The 22,807-nt window shown below is 37.5% G+C and overlaps 3 protein-coding genes across 4 annotated transcripts in view; 2 read left to right on the top strand and 1 right to left on the bottom strand.

The window, feature by feature from the left end:
* LOC134825568 (uncharacterized) overlaps positions 1 to 22,807 on the bottom strand; it is a 102,318-nt gene that overhangs the window by 31,947 nt on the left and 47,564 nt on the right. The gene's annotated exons all lie outside the window — the stretch shown is intronic.
* LOC134824818 (coiled-coil domain-containing protein 40-like) lies at positions 4,708 to 17,892 on the top strand. Its single transcript, XM_063836794.1, has 15 exons — positions 4,708 to 4,814; positions 5,159 to 5,633; positions 5,995 to 6,057; positions 13,129 to 13,256; positions 13,525 to 13,695; positions 13,867 to 13,999; positions 14,320 to 14,477; positions 14,714 to 14,822; positions 15,589 to 15,724; positions 15,926 to 16,118; positions 16,365 to 16,490; positions 16,784 to 16,885; positions 17,154 to 17,285; positions 17,487 to 17,583; positions 17,810 to 17,892. The coding sequence occupies exons 1-15, from the start codon at positions 4,722 to 4,724 to the stop codon at positions 17,890 to 17,892; spliced, it is 2,199 nt and encodes a 732-aa protein (XP_063692864.1). The 5' UTR covers positions 4,708 to 4,721.
* LOC134825569 (cytochrome b-c1 complex subunit 6, mitochondrial-like) overlaps positions 12,804 to 22,807 on the top strand; it is a 71,047-nt gene continuing 61,043 nt past the window's right edge. The window contains exon 1 of the mRNA XM_063837802.1: positions 12,804 to 12,824. The gene's annotated coding sequence lies outside the window, so the exon portion shown is untranslated. The remainder of the gene's footprint in view (positions 12,825 to 22,807) is intronic.

Genomic DNA, 22,807 nt, shown 5'->3' with positions numbered 1-22,807 from the left:
GTCTGTCTCGTGACTAAGCACTAAGTAGATTGCATAGTTACTCAGTTTCAGTAGTGTTTTATTTTATACCTTAAATTTAGTCCGCCTCCACGAAAAGCCTTTTTTTAATTATTTTTAAATCAAACTTTTAATCTTATTTAAAACTAAATTGCTTGACACAAAGGATGGGAAACGTGAGACGAAACAGAAATTGAGAAATCCACTTACTATATTCATATACTCACGTGCGTCTATTAGCATGAAGTGGATTGTACGTCGTATGTCGTAAATCAACAATAGATATTTACAATTTACCATCTCTCCGGTGATTTGCACGTTGAGCTGGACACGGGAGTGTCACTAAGTAAGACCGTTTTAGAAGCAGTAATTTTATTTAAATCAAAACGTTATGGTGTCTAAACAAGCACTGTCTGGGAGCTTGTTAGAAACTACTCCCCTATCACAAGTATCACCTGTCAAAATATAGAACTGTTTTTAATACATTTAATAAGATTCTACGCATATTTAGTATTTACCCGTACCGTTGTTTATCCATCATTATTTTCAAAAGTTGAGTGTTTCACGCCGTAAGACTAAGAGTCGTAACTCTAACATAATTATCTTTTTGATAGATAAATTTGATAATATCTCTGTTTATGAAAGAGTCTCACTGAAACATTAACGATTCCAATGGTGAATTGTGATACTCTTTATTTTACCGGTATTTTTGTAATAGTAACACAAAGTTGTATTAATAATACTTATAGGATCGTGTTCCCGAACAACTTTTCATTTTCTTTTTTTCGAGACAATTCAGAAATTTTAAATCTTAGACTTAGAATTAGAACAGATTGAGAGGATGTCATCGTTTTCAGGATTAAGCTTGACTGCAATTAAAACTTCACTTAACCATTCCGTTACAATTAATTGTAAATCAGTTGATAGAGTCACATCTTCTTTTACCTGATTCCTAACTCAGTAGCGCTGTTGTTACATAGTTACATATAGCGACACGCGATCCTTGTCGCAACATATAGTGGTGTCGTAATCACTAATAATATAAAATACTAATGTTAAACGTACTACTATGTGGTAATATGCTAATATGCTAATATACTAATATAATACTAATGCAGATGGAATCACGAATTCTCTGAAACTTCTCCCGAATTCTAACTCTGGTGTCCCTGTTAACCTGATATAATAGTGGTGCAAATATCTTGTTAACCTTGAAAAGTGAAAACACACCGTAAATCTCGTGAATATAGTGTTAACCCTGCAAGTTGCAAATATCGTGTACTCAAATGTTTTGTTAGAAGACAAGCACGTCGTTACTCGTTATCTCTAATTCCTGCTTTATCATCTTCTATTCCGGGTGTTGCTTGATATTTCAGGGACTTTTCATTTCGAAAAAACACAAGCTATCGAGAGTTTATACCAAACACAGTGTTTGGCAAATCATTTTGTAATTCTTGTTACAATCCTTGTACAAATTGTATCGCAACCGTGTGGATGTTCTGTTTAGTTTGAAGCTCGATAAAACGAGAACTTGTCTCCGGTCTCCATGTCAGGGTTAGAAGCTGGTCACGTGATATCCATGAGATAACAAGTCCAATCTAATTAGTGGTCCCTATTATACAGCTTAGTCTTAACAGATACAGCCTACGTCTGCTTGATTATGTTATACAGGCTAATGCTATGCGAGTACAACTTTGAATTTCGTTTATCCAGCATATGCTTTTGAACTTGATAGAAGTCAGTTTTTTTCAGTAGAATAACCTACCTTATCGGACCTTATTTGGACGGACATTACTTGAACGCTGGAGGCCCTAGCGTTCATCTTAATGCCCGTTCAAATAAAGTCCGTTCAATTAATGTCCGTCCAAGTTAAAGTCCGTTGAAATTTTTTCAAAAATTTTTCCATTTCGAACTTTTTGTCCAGAATATGACAACTTTGAGAACTTTATTGTGCCGTAAGTTAACGACGGAAAGGTTCTCCTTGGTCTGCCGGAGGCACAGAAAACTCTACTAGTATATGATGTTTTCAAGGGTCACTTGGCGGAAAAAAGTCAACGAAATTATGGCACTTATGAAACATAGTTCATGAACTAGTCCCCGCCAACATGACAAACTTGTTCCAGCCTCTAGATATTACGGTAAATCGTGTTGCGAAGGACATTGTCCGACGTTGTTATAGCTCATATTACTCAGGGGCGGTAATGAAACAGTGCCAGGAAAGCTCCACGTGATGTTAAGGTTAACCTTAAGTTGTCTAAGATAAAGCCACTTCACGCCGAATGGCTTGTAAAAGTTAACACTGAAATGCAGGACCGGGGTAGTTTGATTAAAAAAAAGGTTTCCATAAAGCTAGAAATCACTGATGCTTTAAGCATGGACTATTTCATGCACGAAAACCCATTTGATGAAGATGATATGTGATATTCTGATATTAGAAACTGATCATGTAAACATATTTTAACATTTTTACTGCTTAATGACTGCTTTTCTTACTTACTGTATAAAAAATGGATTTAAAAATCATTTGCTGAAATTAAAAAAACGTCAAAACAATTGAAAAAAATTCGGATTTTTGATGGTTTTGAATGCCTTCGAGCGTTCATATTAATGTCCGTTCATAATTATGTCCGTTCATGTAATGTCCGTCCAAATAAGGTCCGATAAGGTATTCCCAATTTAATGCTACAACCATGTATTATGAGGGTTTTGCGGTAAGTTTCCCCGCCAAGAATTGTAACTAGAACAAATCAAGACAATAGTTTGGATCACAAGCTACCGCCGCGCAAACAGCTAACCGATAATTCTGTGATAGCTCGATCCTAATATAGCTATATTGTACCTAAACTGCAATATTATATCCTAACGGATGAAATTTGAATGAAAGCTACAATAATAAAGGCACCTCCAAAACTTTCGAAAAAAATCTTGATATTATGATCTTTTCGATGCAACCTCAGTATAGTGGACCGATTTAGAATTGGTGGTTTTTCGATATAATCTATCGCACACCAGTAACACATTTATTAAAATGTTCTTGCAGCTTCATTCCCAATATTCACAACATTCATTCGATAGACACAACTTCTCATCAACGCAGTAAAAACAATTCTCAACCACACAAAGAACTTCTATTCATGGTCTGGAAATTGTAAAACACCTTCATCAGAACTCCATGGCTTTCTCTCACACGATTGCACGTTTTGTCCAACATATTTAAAAACCAGTTTTACCATACGTGTTTTGACCATCTAAATTTTCTTCTTGATATCGGTTAAAAAATCAGGAATAACTTAAACCTCCCAAAACATGCAACAGGAGAGGTTAACCATCTTAAGTTTACAACAAACCACACTGACTAGCCTAGTTAAAAAACCAATTATCATCACTTTTACAGTTCACTCTTTAAATGATAGATCTCCTCGGAGTTAATAATTGCCGATAGCTTCTATTCATCAAAACTTTCGCTGAAAACATGCTTGCCGACAATTGCTTGTTACCGGAGTTATCTATCGGTGTTCCTTTGTTTATTCGATAACGGTGCAAGGTGACCGATAGATATGTTTTTAATCAATAGTATTAGTTGTCAACGGGATTGTAAAACAGAAGATTGATTTTGTCCATCAGATTTACGTTATGCTGGGCGGTGTTCAGCTTGCTTTACTGATCGATTGTGTTGCATTTTGTCAGAGATCATTTTAATAGTCATAACATGAACCCAAATCGTTTATCAACTTAATCAATCAATATTTGGCTGTTTTCACCAAGTTTTGTAGCCCTTCACTGTTTAAAATGTGTATCACCAGTCAGGCTAATTCTAATGTAAAATAATTTCCATAAAATTGTACCGCAAAGCATCAAAACCTCAGTCTAGTCTAACGATTTACAATTGGTGGTTTTTCAGAAATTTTCAGTAAGGTCAGCCGATCAGAATACACATAAAAATCTATCCAAACGTTACCTACCGAACCACTTTTTATCGATTCTACGGTCAAAAAACGTTTAGCAAAGTACGTTCAGAGTTCGTAGCGTTTCGAGCTGATATCACAGAACTGTATGAATCTTCCACCAACTTCCTTTATTTTTTACTATTCGCTGAATTTTTCAAGCGGCATTCTTTTATGATTGCAAAGTTTCTTCTTTTTTGATTCGACTGTAAAATTTCCTCAAGAATAAGTAAAATTTTTGTAAGCACACTGCTCGCTTATTTCTATTGTTTGTTTACTATAAATATTCATTATAATAATTTGAATGAATCCAGCATTCACAAAAATTAGCTCGGTAGTATGTACGTCAGAACTGAACATGGCATGGAATGTCGCAAGTATATAAACGGAAAATATTCAAATTGCCGAAACCTTCAGAGACTCTCACAGATGCAAAAATATGACAGCTGTGTCTGCATAACTTATTTATTTAATGTTTTGCGTATTTCGCATATTTTGCCACTCGTGTTGCTTGTTTGTCTGAGGGCTGTTATTGAAAAAACTCATAAACATTTTCGGTTTTAACAATCAGATCCAGAATTGTTCATAGAAACAAATTGAGCAATTGATGTTTATAAATCTATGTTGAAATTAATACTTTTAAAGATCTAACAAATATTTATCGGACAAATTTATTCGTCGAAAAATGTCTGCTCCAAATTTGTTTTAATGCACTTTTATTTCCAAAATCTTTCTCAAAAATGTAATAAATATTAATTTCAAAACTGTCAGCTCCCCAAAATGAGCTCAAAGGATGGCAGCCAAATCAGCAAGGAGACGGGCAGTTCTAGTAGCAAGAAAGGGGGATCCTCCACTTCCAGCAGTATGGCCGAGGTAAGGCGGACTGGGGGATACCGGGCACGTGTAGGGGAGGGGGGGGGGGCCGGGGCCGGGGGCCGGGGGGCTGGGGGGCTGGGGGGCTGGGGGCCGGGGGCTGGGGGCCGGGTATTATTTTCACCTTAACCGTGCACAGCTCATTGATAGAAGATTAGTTGAGCTGCAGCTTGGTGGTATTATTGTCTAGCACAATTAACATGTGGCTTTGCGGGAGTGCTACAATCACTAAGTAGCACTTTGTGGTTGTGTAGTGACTGATCGCATTCTTCATACTTACTTCTTTACTAGTTACTATTAACTATTATTACAAGTTTGACTGGTTGCTTATCATGTAACTTCAGATTGTGGTAGAGATGCAACAAAAAGCATTGGAAGAGTATCGGAGGAGGCTGAGAGAAGGCCCATTTAAAAAACCAGACAAATCTAGTACTGAACAGGATCCAGCTGATGCTGATAAATCAGGAGAACAAGAAGGAGCTACCGATGGAAAAGAGGAGGATCTTCTGGCAAAGAGGCGGGCGGAAAGGGATGCTGCTCAAGGAAAAACTCCTGGTGATGGTGGTGCAGCTGGTGATGGATCTGGAGCTGGATCTGGAGCTACGGGTGATGCTGAAGCTGGAGGTGATGCTGGTGGAGCCGGTGCTAGTGGTGCCGGTGATGGTGCTAGTGCTGGTGGTGCAGGTGCTGCAGGTAATGTCGGTGCTGTTGACGGTGCAGGTACTGATGCAGATGATGCTGAACAAGGAAAATGGGCTAGCGAAGGGAGGAGAGGTGGTAGACGAAGTGTCGGATTTAAGGGAACTCTTGATCCCATAGGTAACACTCGTTAATTACATAGGTAACACTCGTTAATTATATAGGTAACACTCGTTAATTACATAGGTAACACTCGTTAATTACCTACATAGGTAACACTCGTTAATTACATAGGTAACAGTTAACACTTGTTAATTACATAGGTAACACTTGTTAATTACATAGGTAACACTCGTTAATTACATAGGTAACACTCGTTAATTACAAGATTACGAAAACATTTGATAAAAAAACCATTGAATTTGAAAGCACTCCACTTTTATATATACAACGTCACACGTGCACTATAATTGAGTTTATCGACCGGTCCTCTTTAACTTTTTTGTAGTAAAACGATAATTAAAACTGAGTCAACATTCAGAGTCAGCCTCGCGAACCAGAAAGAGTCCAACACAAAGAGAACAAACCCCTTATCAAGCAGAGGGTAAGTACTTAGTACGGTGTGGTGGTTCAGAATGTCGTTCGGAATGTTGAATGAACAACTTTTCCTTACTTCAATGAAGTATAGAAATTAAATAATGTGAGAATGTTAAGGGTTCCATATAATTCGCGAATGAAATGTCTCAACCTAATGTAATAACGAACGTAATTCGACAAAAAGTTTACAATTTAGGTTAGATTATTTTTTTAAAGCTCTTTTAACATGAACCCTCCACAATTTTATCCATTTCCACTTTTACAAATAGTAATCGTTGACGTAAAACATAAAATACAAGAAAAATATATTTTTACTGCCATCAGCACTTTTAAAAGCGGTATATATTTGAAAACCAAACAAGACACAGATATTTTCACTGCCTTCAGCGCTTTTAAGAGATATATATTTGAAATTCAGATCGTACGCGTCGGCGTCGTAAAACAATGCATGTAAACTTGACACACCTCCACTTTCAATAGAGTATTATTTTCTCCTTACTTCACAGTTCATTGACTTTGGCCGACAAGTGACTTTGGCCGACAAGGTGTCGGCCAAAGTCACTTAAAACAGTCACTTAAAACAGTTGTCGGCGACAACTGTTTTAAAAGCGAATGAGAGTCGCTGAATTTTGACGATTTGAACAATTGATGAGACCGTGCACCAATTAGTAAATTTATTTTTTCTTCATTTCAAGCTTAAATCTTGTCGACTGTCTCGATGAGAGTTGCATGAGTTGGTTAGTTCTTGTGCTAAGTTTCCGTTGTAGTAAATCTTGGTGTACCAGTGGTTTTCTCAAATTCTGAAACTCTCAAATTCATCATAAAATCCTGACATATTTTAAATAAACCACATTCAATACAGGGTCAGTAGCAGAACAATAAAATCATTCATAAAAAGCATTTAAAATAAATCAATGCACTCAGAAATGTCGACTTATCAAAACATTGGGTTACTAGCACTGCTAGGTATTATGTTTATGAAGATAAACAAGTCGAGCAAAATATTTAAATAAATCATGCTCAACTTAGTGACTCATACTCAGTCAGATGTGCTAATAAATCATATAATTTAACATTTAAAGTTTAACTGGCTACTTAAAACACGGACAGAGCATTTCATTAATGCGCTATCCAAATTTAGAAAATAAATAACGGGCCAATCTTTCATTTCTAGTTATTGCGGCCAGATGTCAAAAGTTTTGGTTAATCGGACCGAATCCCAAACTCTAAATAACTACTAGTAGGGATCCGGATAGGGTTATGGTTACAGTTAGGGTAAGTGCAGGTACTAATAGGGACTCGGTCTGGATTTGGTCCGCCTACCATAGTTTTGTAGTCTGGTTAAAAGATTGGAATAAACATATCTTGTTCCAAGTAATTAACCTGGTGTAACCCTAGTAAACATATTATTTTACATAGCAACCTGCTATTTTACATACATACATACATGTTACATGGCGAGATCTCCATCCAAAAGGATCAGTCTGCGTCATCTGCGTCATTACTTTGTATTATACAACTTCGGCGGGTAATATTTCTCCATCCTTTTCGATCTGCAGCCAATCTTCTCATACAATCAATCGTGAGTCCATTACGATCCAATCTCTGCTCAGCATCTTCAATAAATACATCATTTAAGCTCTTCCTAGGCCTGCCTCTTGATCGTTTCCCATGCTTGGGTTTCCATTCAAGTAGATAGTTAGGTAACCGATCTTCAGGCATTCTACTGACATGTCCAAACCAACGTAGCCGTTTTGTTGCTATTATGTCAGTAAGAGCAGTTATTGAAGCCCTTCTTAAAACATCTTCATTTCTTACTCGATGGAACCACCTCACTCTCAGGATTCTGCGTAAGCAGTACTGATGGAAAGACTCTAATCTTCTTGTCTGCACTTGAGTCGTGTTCACTGTTCCATATCTCACTTCCATAGGTCAGAATGGTAAGAACAGCTGCGATGTAGATTCGCACTTTGTTGTTAATGCTTATGTTCTTATTCTTCCAAATGTTATTGAGTTGGTTAAAAGCTCCGGTTGCTTTTCCAATCCTGACACTTATTTCTTTATCGATCTTGCCATCCGATGTAATTTTGGCACCCAAATAAGTGAATTGAGTGACCTGCTTTGCAGAGTTTCCATCGACAGTAATATCTATGGTCCTATTCTCTGGGAGTGGGTGCTGCGACGTATCTTTCCCAATTACCATGATCTCTGTTTTCTTTGCGTTCATCTTTAAACCCCCAAGCCCACAGTATTTCGCAATATTGTCCGTTGTTTCTTGCAGTCCCTCGACAGTGTCATCCATGCCTGCTATGTCATCAGCATAGTCCAAATCAATGACACATTTTTCCGGTTGTCTGGAACTTTGTCTGTACTGAAGAGTAAAACCACGCGATATATTTTTAAACTTCTCGGCAAGTTCTAATCCCCAGTTAAGTACAAGGTTGAAAATGGGAGGCCCTTGCACATCACCTTGTCCAGTCCCCGAATCGACATCAAACCATCTTGTCAATTCCCCATTGACACGAACTGCACTTTCAGTTGCTCTAAAGAACGCTTTGAAAACATTCTTTCAGCAACCTGCTATTTTACATAGCAACCTGCTATCTTACATAGCAACCTGCTATTTTACATAGCAACCTGCTATCTTACATAGCAACCTGCTATACTTAAGTAAACCTTCTTAAATCCAACCAGCTTTACTTCACGCCAACTTGCCTCAAGCCTGACTGTTTTCAGGATTCCAATTTACCCCACCATCTGTAAGCGTGTTTCTCATTAATCTACCACATCTTGCAAAACTACTCGAGCAGCACAAGTTTCCAACCAATATCCCGACTACCTGACAATTTTCTACATTGTGTGCTCCAGCTTACGGATGGTTGTCATGGAAACACCTCGTTACCGAACTACAATTGTATTAGGACTCCTACTTTACTAATTTTGTAGTGTATATAATGGTAAAGTGGTGTCGCTTTACATTTACCTGTTCTTGTTTACAGTGTGGTTATGGTTGATCAATGATGCAACATTTTATGCTGTGTGTTGTCCTTTGCGCTGCTGTTTAGTTTAAAATTAGTTTAAAATTCGATCGACAAGCTTCAGCTCCTCCATGGTGTTTCTGTAGAAAAACAATTACAATCAATGCTTGTAAATGATTAAAAACACGCGCTGAAGATGAAAAAGATTTACACATTTTTTACATAATAGGTATTATTCTCCTTTAACGTTCTCCAAGATTCAAGAGAGATTTGCTCCGAACTAGCAGTGTTCTTTGAGAAGGAAATTATTAAGCTCGTTCTATTTTGGGTACCGTTATTGCTAGTCATACAGTTTCGGAACACTTGAACAACATCATCTCACTTCGAGAGGTTATGTAACCAATCATAATATCACCAGTACCCGCCAGATAACTATGTCAGACAAATCTGATCCACATCTCAACTCCTCCAAACGGGACACCTCTGATGGGAGCTCAACCACTTCAATCTACAGTGTCGCTCAGGAGGCTAAGAAGCGGGCCCTTTCTGCTTACAGAAAGACAATTCCTCCGATAGGGTTGGAGCAGCGGAATAAGGCTAAAACGGAGGTGATTTTGGCTGGTTCAAAAAAAGGCGGCTTGCTTGATCCTGACCAAGCAAAACCATCGACAGTAGCAGATTTTTTAGCTGATGATGATACCCTGGGTGAAGTTCCAACAATTTTTGGTAATGTTATGTCAAAAGATGGGGGTAATAAGATTGACTCTACTTTGGAGGAGCAAGAAGAGGAGAAGGATCTTGGAGATCATCATTCGGTGTCCCCGTCACTTGAGAGGGACAAGCCCGAGGAGAAACAAAGCGGCTCTGGCATATTTTCTTCTAGTGGAGGTAATTTTGTTCATGTTACTGCAATTGCAAACTTTTTCTTTATCTTCGTTTTAAAAGCAGTAAATTGACTCCTACTTGCCATAACCATCGCACTTTTTACCACTGACATCATTCAATCCAACAAACAAAAAGCAAAAAGCAAAATCAATCTTCTAACTGCGGATGAAATTATATTTTCAATTCTTCATTCTTGGTTAACGGGTGATACTCGTAAAATATCTGTTCCATATATTGAAACAGGACCGTCGACGAGTCCAACTCGGCGCGCGTCCTGGTAGGTTGTAAACCTACAACATTATTATATTGGCAGCTAGGCTATTAATTCCCTATTCATAATAATTGCATAAAATTGAATGACAACAAACACTTTGCTTTTAATATCATATACATATTGTTTGAATTGCACACACACAACAATGAACAACAAACAAAAACACAAAAATAAATGATTAAAATTTTGATTTTTTTATAATAGCCTAAAATCAAATTGTGTACATCAATTATCAATTATTGATTATTAAATATGTACTGTGCGAGTGTGCGCGTACTCGATCGATTTTTTGGGCAAATTTCAATTGCAGCTCTATTTTATTTCATATGATTGATGAAAAATTTAATTATTTTAACTTATATTTAAAATTGGCAGCATGATATTTGGTTAAATTATTACAACATGCATGAATGCAAATCAATTTAGATAATCATTTGTAGGTTTACAACCTACCAAAACGCGCGCCGAGTTGGACTCGTCGACGTTCCAATATATGGAACAGATATTTTACGCATTACGAGTATCACCCGTTAAATAATCATTCGCGCGCATTTTTATATTCGATACTATTCCTGACCAGCTCAATGCTCATTTGATAATCATGAAATATTTTTTAATGCTTGCATTCAATTTAATGTTTAAAAATTGAACAGTTTCGGAAAAATGATTATATTGCACATTTATACAGGGTGGGCCAAAAGTCAGTACCCATACGTTGGCCTTAACAGCTCCGCCGTGTTTTATATTTGAGAGCTGTTGCTTTGCAGATGGCATACTGTATTTACTGGTTCGAGGATTCCGTCGTCAAAATTTGAAAATTCGAATATTTTAGACCACGCCCATTCAATATTAAAACACCTATATTGTTTTCTCTGAACATGCTGAACGCCTAATTTTTTCAGAGACGGTAGATTATCAAATGTTGCATATGATCTGAAAACATGAGGCAAAACGGATTAGAAATGACGAAGTTATCAAGCATTTTCTGTATCTCGTTAACAAAATTGACTGGGTGATTATGTGACACCGTGACACGACACCTTAATTGGGCACCCTTAACAATTCCCATAATGTTTAACGGGGTAGTTAACGGGGGACCTTATCACGTGATTAGGTAAACCAATCACCTGATCACACGTAATGAATAAACTCGTAATGCTTCATATCTCGGTCATCTGAGAAGCTACAGTTCTAATTCTTTCAGGACAAACGTAATTCGAATGGCCAAACACAATTCAATAACATTTAGCTTGATCCGACTATCCAAACTATCAAATAAATGTGAAAATGAACCTCCATTTGAAAAAAATGAACGCGAATATTTTTCGAGTTGACAAATTCCTCGAACCAGTGGTGGTACTAAGTCATACCAGAAAGAAGTATTTAAATTGGGCACTCAGTGACTGAGCTATAAAGGCCAACGTATGGGTACTGACTTTTGGCCCACCCTGTATGATAATGGAATTTTTACAAAAATTAAAGACTACGCGAACTATTGTAATTTATCTGATAATTAATTAAAAATTCACAACAGTAGCATGCTAGGCCGTACATAAACTGATAACTACAAAAAGTTAATGACGCCGCGCATAAAAACGAAGAATATAATATCCGCGCGCTGTAGTAAGTGCTGCTTTAAACGCTTGCGCAGTAAATAGTTGCTATGACTGTAATATGAACGATACGTACAAACGAAATTTTAAACTTTTGTTCAATCGTTTTATTGGACTGCTTGAAACCGCTACCCATCTGTAATTGGCTGCACATTCACGTGACTCAGCGACATGTCTGACAAAGATGAAACTGGAAAATCATCCGTTCAAGATAACGAGGAATCTCACACAGAGGGTAGTTTAGTTTCCTTGTCTTCCGTTGTTGACCAAGTCAAAGATCCAATTTGACATATAATAAAAGCATAATGGACGGCGATAAAATTTCCGGATCGTCTTCGAGTCGTGACGATTCCAAAGACCACGATTCTTCCGAAACACAGGGCATAGCTGATAGGGTAGCCAATACTTTGAATGAAGGAAAACTTACCAGCTCAGGTATCGGTGTGATTTCGTCCCAAATTCGGTAGCATATTTCAAAGCATCAGTCACTTCTACCACAGTTGAAATCATTATTTATGAAATATGTGGATACTTTTGGATAGCCGCGCCTGATCGTAAAGACATAACATATCACTTTGTCTTAAACTTGGCTCATAGTTCATACTTCATATTTCATTCAATTCTTTGCTTTGTTTGGTCAAAAAAAATCTTCCTTGTATTGCAAATTTATTGGTAGCTACCCGAAATGTTCAGCCCATTATTGTTTATAAATACATTCATACAATAGAAAGAACTGATAAACTATTGCAATAGTTTATTATTTTCCATATTTTGATACGAAAGAGTTTTTAAAATTTTAGCAGGAGCTTTTAAAATACACGTGTAAATCGTCTTCAGCTGTCATACAATGTTTTTCTCAGGACATGCTTCTTAAAGACCCACAAACCAACTGTTTTATCATCTGACGGTTAAATTTCTTCGTCCTTCCTATATCGAGGAGCTCACGTCCATCAATTAAAACTTAAATTTTCATAACATAGTTTTAAACTAATTACAACACTATAAATCTATTACATTTATTGAGAATTATATAGTGTAACGCGATGGAAGTACTTTAAGCGGGCATATCCTGTCCAAACCCAGGATGCACGATACAAAGAATTTGTTTTAACTTGTTTGACTGTTAATATGAAAAGCATCAATATTCCATAAAATTTCCCACATGATATACTGATATATTAGCTATCTGTTAAGCAAATTTTTGATGATCTTCAAGGGAAAAAAGTGTTTGATTAATAAACCTGCATGAGTTCTAGAAACAGCTCAAACAGTATATTTACCTCCCTCTGAATGCCAAGCAGTGAAAACTAACAATAAAACCCCGACAGAGGCTCCAGAACGTTCTACGGTAGATACGAGCGCGGACAATGCACGGTACAGGTACACAGATGACGCGCTGGTTGACGAGGAGGAGGAGGAGGAAGAGGAGGAGATGGTCGTGCTGGACCCTGATCATGTGAGTTGTTAATCACGTGATAATAACTTATAGGTGCAAATCAGTCTAGTTTAGGGAGTGAGGGAAACATGTATCTAAGTTAACTGTATCTAACATGTATCTAAGTTAACTGAAAAAAAAAGTGTCAAAGTTTGAATCTATGCTTAAGTTTAACCTTCTCAACACTTTAGTACTATATTTTGTAAAAGACAACTGCTGCTGGCATGCACGAGTTTCAACTATAACTAGATATGATAACGCAATCCAGTAACAAAGTTATAACTTTCAGCCCTTGATGATAAGGATGCAAGAAGCACTTACGAAATACCTGTCGAAACAGTTGGACAAGTTGAACTTAGAGTTGAAAGAAAAGAGTCAGGAGCTGAGGAAGTTGACTTCTGACAGGGAGGCGATTGGCGTGAACTTGTATGGGATTCAGCAACAACTTGCTAAACAGCAGGTTTCAGTCTAAGTTCACATATTAAATTATGTGGACATTTTAAAAACTTTTAAACATCCTCACTTTCGACTGCACACTTAAGGTACAACGATAAAATCCCTTTTTTCATAGTCCAACAACATAAATTGTCTATATAAATCCTCAACTTTTTAAACGTTGAGATATTTCCAGATGTTACTGGAATCGGAGCACGATACACACGCTTCTGCTCGCCAAAAGCGTATCCAACTTGAGGATATAGCTAAACAAATAGAGCAGCTCCACGGCGCGACTGAGGCTGATCTCAAACTTCACTCTGAGAAAGGTTAGTAATGTTTTGCTGTAATGTATAAATATTCATTTTCAATGTATGAATGTTCATTTTCGATGTATAAATGTTCATTTTCAATGTATAAAAATACATTTTGCTTAGTACAGTTTTTAGCTTGGAAGATTGATAATCATAGATAATATATAGATCTATACAATAAAACAAAACAATGTACAATTTGTATACTATGTACAATGTACATTCAAATATACATTTTGTTGCAGTGAACTTAAAGTATGTTAACTACAATACACAATACAATACATACTTTACACTATAACTTGCACAACACACTATTTAACACACATTTTCAGACGAGAAACTGCGAGCTGACGTTGAAGCGCTGGACAACACACTGTACTATCTGACTCAGTTGGAGAAGAACATGCACAACGACATCAACATAACAAAACGTGCCGCTAGTAAAGCTATGGAAGACATCAACAAGGCAGAGTACAAGAAGTATCTTCAGGTAATTAACGTGCTAATTGCTTAATTGGTCAATAATTAGTCAATTAATTACAATTTGTCATTACTTTGAGTGATGAGGTAGTGTATAATAAACAGAATTCGTATTCCCAGTACTACTATGCTATTTCTTCTACTTAATGCCATTTTATCGTTAAACATTTTGTATTATCTGAACAAATTCTTTTACATAACTTACTTAATTAATAATGAACAATAATAGAATTGACCAAATGACAGGATTTGTACGTTGACCGTACTGTAGAGCAAGTAGATAAGCTGACACAGGAAATAGCTATGTACGACGCTCAGGGTCAGGCTCAGAAACAAGAGACTGAAGGAATGCAAGGTATGTAATGCAAGGAATGCAAGGTATGTAATGCAAGGAATGCAAGGCATGTAATGCAAGGAATGCAAGGTATGTAATGCAAGGAATGCAAGGTATGTAATGCAAGGAATGCAAGGTATGTAATGCAAGGAATGCAAGGTATGTAATGCAAGGAATGCAAGGTATGTAATGCAAGGAATGCAAGGTATGTAATGCAAGGAATGCAAGGTATGTAATGCAAGGAATGCAAGGTATGTAATGCAAGGAATGCAAGGTATGTAATGCTAGGAATGCAAGGTATGTAATGCAAGGAATGCAAGGTATGTAATGCTAGGAATGCAAGGTATGTAATGCTAGGAATGCAAGGTATGTAATGCTAGGAATGCAAGGTATGTAATGCAAGGAATGCAAGGTATGTAATGCAAGGAATGCAAGGTATGTAATGCTAGGAATGCAAGGTATGTAATGCTAGGAATGCAAGGTATGTAATGCTAGGAATGCAAGGTATGTAATGCAAGGAATGCAAGGTATGTAATGCAAGGAATGCAAGGTATGTAATGCAAGGAATGCAAGGTATGTAATGCAAGGAATGCAAGGTATGTAATGCAAGGAATGCAAGGTTTATATTAATTATTATACATTCTCAAAAGATTTTATCACAAGACATATCTAAATCTTTGTTTCTAGTACTGAGCTGATTAATGATTAAATTGGTTATCATGATGTTATTGATAAATAAACCATTTAATTAATTATGATTTAATTAATTAATTATGTAATTTATCAGAGTTGTTATCTGAGGCCTCTCTGGAGTTGGAAGCAGTGTTGCTGGAGAAGAAGAAGCTACTCCAGCAGTGGCAGACTAGTTTGATTGGAATGCAGAGGAGAGATGAAGCTAAAGCTGCCATGAACAAAGCTGTCGAGTAAGTAAATGTTTGTGATAATTTGTCAAAGTTTGTCCGTCATGTTTTCTCCTCTTAAGTTTAGCGATGGTAATGGATCAAATCTATCTAAGTGTTACTTTATTCGAGAAAATAGTATAAGTTTTATTGGCTAATCGTCTTCTTATCATCTGATTATCCTTCTAATTATCTGATTACCCTACAAATTGTCTAATTATGCAGCTTACAACGAGAGAAAATCCAGTCGATGGAGACGGAACTGAACGGCTACAGAAAGAGCATAATAAATGAACAGCAACGTAATGAACAGCTGACAATGTTGCATAACAAGCTGTTGATGGATATGAGTACTGTGAAGAGACACATACAGACTAGTGTACAGAAGAGGGAACAGCTCAAAACTGATTATTCCAAGGTTTGCTTTAATCATAATTTAATTAACTGGTTAATAAATCTGAACCGTGATTGCTATCGTGATGGGATGTGAAAAAGTCAATTTGTTTTGAAATTTCGACGTCATAAATCAATTTCTCGATCTTATCGATGTTTGAGGGCCAGGTGATATATATAATATATATTGTTTATTTTTTAATACGTGCAATTATTTGCAAGGTGCTGAATTTGATAAAATTAATTAATTATTATTAATTAATTTCTTCAGTACGCTAAAGTCCTTCAAGAGTCAGAAGTGTCCCTTGCTAAGACTACTACAGAGAGGAATATAAAGATGAACCAAGTGACCAACATACGAACTCAGATTGAAAAGGAAGCTCGGGAACATCAGAAGGTTTTAAGATATTTAAATAATTTAATTTTAGTTAGTATTAAAATATAATTATATACAGCTATTCCACACTCCCACACAGTAGTAGTATTCCACACTCACCTACATTATACTACATCCCACACTCACCTAGACAGTTGAGTAGACACGTAAAGAAACCGTTTTAGTTTTTTAAACATTTTCACATGTTACTGTCTTGTTATTTGGTTTTACTTATTTAAAACGAACGATCCTAATTTAAACACTTAACCATTATAAAATAAATCACGCCACTAACATGATTGTTTCATTTTCAGGTACACGAGCAGATTTACGAGTACCACCAGAAGGGACTGACTATGGACAAGTCCGCTCAGTACAGTGAGAAGAATGCTGCCAAAACACGAAGACAAGCTCAGGTATTTGAAATATTTCATTTTGTAGAGAACATCTGGCGTTGTTACAGAAACTTGATAGCTGATTTATATCGTATCATTTTGAAGATTTAACGTCAACAAGACAAAATTAGGCTGATTTTAGCTTGCATGAAAACAATGTAATCTACTGCTATAGTTTATACTGCTGCATAATACATATTATATATATAGTCAATACATTAATATACATATATAGTCAATAATCATAGATTTAAGATAATCAAAAATAATTTGTTATAATGATGATTAGGAGCTTGAATTTGAAGTAGCAAACGTGGAGAACGACATTAGTTTGAAGTTGCTGGAGATCTCCAAGTTTACTACAAAGATCAAGGGTTTAGATGAGGATTTGAAAAACCTGGATCAAGAAATTCGGGACAAGGCAAGTATTTACTGACTGTTGGATTGTTTTCAAGAAACTTATAAAATTTCTCTCTTATTGACCCTGAGTGGCAATTATTTTACCCTAATTCCAATACTACTTGTTAGTTAAATAGTTATACTTATAGAGGAATCATCACCACTCGTATTTATGTTATGTTACATAATCTCCCATTTTAATATTACCGTAACTCTCCTGCAGAACGATCTGATCAGCCATTGTGAATCTGAAGCAGTGCGAAAGAATGCCATCATCGAGCGGAAACAGGGCCAGATCGACCAGTTCAACAAGAAAATAGGTAATCCAAAATTCGCTTGATGAGACTCCATAAGACTTTTCCTTACGTTTTAGATACGACTAACAGGCTTGAACTCGTCAATTAGATAAGTATTCAGTCCCTTAGAGTCCATTCCAATATTTAATCTACTTAATAAAACAAACATTAAAGATTAGTAATTAATCTAATTAATTATATAAATATTAAAGATTAGTAATTAATCTAATTAATTATATAAATATTACAGATCAGCTTAACTCGAAGGAGGGTGGAGAGGAAGTTGGACCCTGGGACCACACTCTGATCTCCAGAGCAATGTGTCGTTTTTAGCGTTGATCATCACCCAGCATAAGAAGTGTTTTAAGCTATAAGATCCAGTGTACCCTATGCAGCCCTCTTCAGTATTATTCCCAACACTGCCAGATCATCAGCGTAGTCCCCATCCATGATAACCTTTTCAATCGGCACCCTTTAGTTCCTTTTGCAGTACAGCAAACCATGACTGGATTGCCTATGTGAACCTCGGCCAAAAAGATTCCAAAGTTCAGACAGAAATTAAATACTGAGGGGGCCTGGATAACACCCTGTCCAGTACCCGAATTAACAGAGAACCAAAATCTACATATTCACCATTAACCCTTACAGCACTCATGGTACCGTTTGAAGAAATGCCTGAAAGATTCTAAAACATTTTCTCAAGAAGTCCAAAAGTGTCTCATGCTAGACCGAATAAACACTCTCAGAGGAATCCAAACGCTGCCTAATCAATGAAATTAACAATAAAGTGGAATGTAAACTCAATGCATTGTGATAAATGGTTCGGATGGAAATAAATCTGAACAAAACATGAGGCGGTAACCGCCTGAACCCACACTGTAATTTCCCTAAGAAACACTCCATTCCAACATCCAGCCTGCTTAGAAGAACCATTTGAAGAACCTTAGAAGACGTATGCCCTAAGAGTATACCCCTAATTTGCAGCAGTAAGAGGTGTCTCCCTTCTTTCCGATACCCTATAACACATTAAAGCCAACCCTCAGAGATTCACCTCTTCCTCCCATACCTTTATAAACAGTAGCTCTAGTTTGGCCAACAGAGCACTTCAACCATACTTAAGTTGTTCATTAGTTAACTTTATTTTATTTTTAAGTTGAGGCTGTACCTAAAAGGCCCACGAGAGGATAAAATGAGAATTCTTTTGCATGCCTTTGGGTTATCACAACCCTGTCTAATAATTTCCGGGTTATCTATGTGGATATGAAGTGGCAAGTGAATGATTTGGAAGTTGACCAATATGTGGAGATATGTTGGTTGTCAAAGATGTCGGTAGACATACATACATACAAACATACATACATGCAACAAAAGAGGTCTCCTCCTAGTCGTTGGAGAGGCCTGCATCACACACATCTCATCTACGGCGTAACATGTTCCTGGCCATTCCACTCGCTTTAGAGATTTAGAGCCAACTGTTATACTGCATCACTGCTGAGTTAACGACACCTGTAAATTCAGCCGCATCCTCGAGTACTACAGGCCATCCAGCCTTTTGCGGGGTCGTCCCTCTCATCTCTTCATAGTTTGGTTTTCCAAGCCAGTAAGAAATTGGGGAACGCGTCTCCTGGCATTCTGACAACAAGTCCGTACCACCTTAGTCTAGCCGCACCGATGAAAGTTTCGATAGACTTAATTCCAGCACGCCTGAGAACTTTCTTCATTGGAGACATGAGAAGAACCACTTTATCTTCAAAGATTCTTCCATGAGGTCAGATGGAAGACCTCAAACCCGTTTATTCTGCTTCTTTGTTGATGTTTCCACCCTCAGCTCCATAAAACAAATAGTAATAACAGCAGCCTTGTAGATACGGTACTTGGTGGGCGTTCTTTATAGTTCGACTGTTCCATATCTTCCAAAGCTGATGGAAGCACCATTAGCACGCTGATCCTGATGGTCAAGATCTCGGTCAATGGTAACCAACCCCACTGATGTTGGCACCAAGATTAAACAAAGTTGCTGACCTGTTCAACAGGTTCACCCTCCACTGTTTAGCTTATACTGACTCTTTCGGTGTAAGTCGCTGGGACTCCACACTTAGCTGATCGCCATGCATTGTGTCTTTTAGCGTTATCATTCAACCCGCATAAGAGGTGTAATAAGCTATAAGATCAGTGGCCTCTTGCAGCCTTCATCATTGTATTTGGTCCACACTGCCAGATCATTGCAGCGAAGTCCCTAATCATGAATCCTTTTCCATCTGCACCCTTATTTCCTTGCAGTTAACAGCACCATGACTGATTGCCTTGTGAACCTCGGCCAAAAAGAATTTCCAAAGTTCAGACAGAAATTAAATACAGGAGGGCCCTGGATATCACCCTGTCCATTACCCAAAATTAACAGAGAACCAAAACAGACATTTCACCATTAACCCTGACAGCACCACATGTTCCGTTGAGAATGCCTGAAAGATTCTAACATATATCTCAGGAATCCATAGTGTCTCTCATGCTTGACCGAATAAACTCTCTTCCTTGAAGGAATCAAACAGCTGCTTAGAGTCAATGAAATTAACATAAAGTGGAATGTTAAACACATGCAGTTGTGAAATAATGGTTCGGAATGGAATAAATCGAACAATACATGAGCGGTTGCCGTCTGAACCCACACTTGAATTTACCCTAAGAAGACACTCCATTCAACATCCAAGCCTCTTAAGAAGAACCTTTGAAGAACCTTAGAAACGTTGCCCTAAGAGTTATACCCCTATTATATGCACAGTTGAGTTGTCTCCCCCTCTTCCGAATAACCACTATAACACCATATAAGAAGCCAACACTCAGGGATCACCTCTTCCTCCCATACCTTTTTAACAGTAGCTCTAGTTGGCCAACAAGAGCACATCCACCATACTTAAGTTGTTCATTAAGTTTTTCTTATTTTTATTTTTAAGTGAGGCTGTACCTAAAAGGCCCACAGATGATAAATGAGAATTCTTTGCCTGCTTTGGGGTATCACAACCTGTATAAGATTTCCAGGTTATCTATGTGGAGATGAGGTGGCAAGCAAGTGAAATGTTTTGCGAAGTTTGACCAATAGTGGAAGATAATGTTGGTTGTCAAAGATGTCTTTGACATACATACATACATACATAACATACATGCTACATGAAGAGTCTCCTCCTAGTCGTTGAGTGGCCTGTCATCACACACATCTCTTCAACGGGCCGTTTTACGGTGTATCATGTTCCTCCATTCCACTCGTTTTAGAGCTAACTGTTTTACTGCGTCTCTGCTGATCTTATCGACACCTGTAAAGTCAGCCGCATCCTCGAGTACACAGGCCATCCAGCCTTTGCGGGGTCGTCCTCTCAATCTCTTTCCATAGTTTGGTTTCCAATCCAGTAGAAAATTGGGAAACCGTGTCTCTGGCATTCTGACAACGTGTCCGTACCACCTTAGTCTAGCCAAACCGATGAAAGTTTCAATAGACTTTATTCCAGCACGCCTGAGAACTTCTTCATTGGAGACATGGAAGAACCACTTCATCTTCAAGATTCTTCCCAGGGAGGTCAGATGGAAGACCTCCCTGAGAAGAAATGAAATGAAATGACACAACTAAAAACGATATGAATATAAAAAACACAACTCTTGTGCCCCAACAATGCAATAGAAAGCCTCTAAGATAAATCCAATAATGGGATCCCAAACGGGTCCATGGCATTGAGCCCCAGTGGACGTATAGTTCTTAGTTTCTGAACATAACGGTGTTCATCCACTTCTAGAGTTCTTGGGCTACTATTACTGAGAATTGACACTTTATAAGCCTGGTGGAAATTGTCACGTTGTTTCATATTTTGAACTTCTACAAGGTGTTTACCCAAGCTGAATCCGTCGTCTTTTTCTTCAGGGACAAACGTATTGTCCGAAATGAGTTTGTAGTAATGGGCGCGATGTTCGTTTACTCGTGCCCTGAGGGGCTGCACACATATTACAAAGTTGGCAACTGAAGAGGTATACAACATTGTAGCTGACACATGTACCAGATACTGCTTTGGCTCGCTGTCCATTGACTGTTACTGATGGATGTGGAGATATGATGGTACTAGGGGGTGCACCATAAAAATAAACTTGCTCGGATTTTAAAAATTTTTGTACCATTGTTTTCTACAGACTGTGAGAATTTTCACAATACCAAATTTGTCATACCTTTTTGGAAAGATCAGTGAGTTTCGCCTAGGTGCCATATTTGATGGTGCGCGGCTTTTGGAGCAAAATTAGCTGTAAAAGTTGCGTAATTTGACCAAATTTGACCAAATTCGTTGATTTTTGTCGTATTATTTGGATATATCTTCAGTTCCTTGAATGAGATCATTCTGAAAATTGGTGACGACCCTCCAATAGGGCTTTCACAACTGTCCGAAAAATTTGGTGGATATCGGAGTTAATATACTAATATAGTGATCAAAACACGCTGCTTTTAGCTGTAACATAATGTCTGATGGTTGGATATGATTTAAACTTTTCGGACACCTTTCTTGTAAGTCTATAAGTAAGCTTACCAATTTTTGTTGCAATCAGAGGTCGGGAAGGATACTTAATATCTATTTGTTTAGGTAGTGCGCCATCGACAGTGAGCCGCGCGTGCCGACTGTAGGATGGTTTTTTAGCGCTAATTTCGGCCAGCACAATTTTCTTCAAACAAATAGATATTAAGTATCTTTTCCGACCTCCGATTGCAACGAAAATTGATAAGCTTACTCATAGACTTACAAGGAAAGTGTCCGAAAAGTTTAAAGCATATCCAACCATCAGACATTATGTTACAGCTAAAAGCAGCGTGTTTTGCCCCATTTTGATCACTATATCAACTCCGATATCCACCAAATTTTTCGGACAGTTGTGAAAGCCCTATTGGAAGGTCGTCGCCAATTTTCAGAATGATCTCATTCAAGGAACTGAAGAAATATCCAAATAATACGACAAAAATCAACGAATTTGGTCAAATTTGGTCAAATTACGCGACTTTTACAGCTACTTTTGCTCCAAAAGCCGCGCACCATCAAATATGGCACCTAGGCGAAACTCACTGATCTTTCTAAAAAGGTATGACAAATTTGGTATTGTGAAAATTCTCGCAGTCTCTAGAAAACAATGGTACAAAAATTTTTAAAATCCGAGCAAGTTTATTTTTATGGTGCACCCCCTAATTTGTTTGAAGAAAATTGTGCTGGCCGAAATTATCGCTAAA

Source organism: Bolinopsis microptera, chromosome 13 (genome assembly GCF_026151205.1).
Source record: "Bolinopsis microptera isolate Bmic1 chromosome 13, MBARI_Bmic_1.0, whole genome shotgun sequence".
In the NCBI taxonomy this organism is placed as follows: Eukaryota; Metazoa; Ctenophora; class Tentaculata; order Lobata; family Bolinopsidae; genus Bolinopsis; species Bolinopsis microptera.
This window is presented reverse-complemented; position numbering and strand designations above follow the sequence as displayed.

Bases quoted from the DNA above. Each gene is read 5' to 3' on its own strand.
- LOC134824818 (XM_063836794.1), top strand. From the start codon at position 4,722: ATGAGCTCAAAGGATGGCAGCCAAATCAGCAAGGAGACGGGCAGTTCT. The intron at 15,725-15,925 runs GTAAGTAAATGT...CTAATTATGCAG, and splicing joins GCCATGAACAAAGCTGTCGA to CTTACAACGAGAGAAAATCC. The intron at 16,886-17,153 runs GTATTTGAAATA...AATGATGATTAG, and splicing joins AAACACGAAGACAAGCTCAG to GAGCTTGAATTTGAAGTAGC.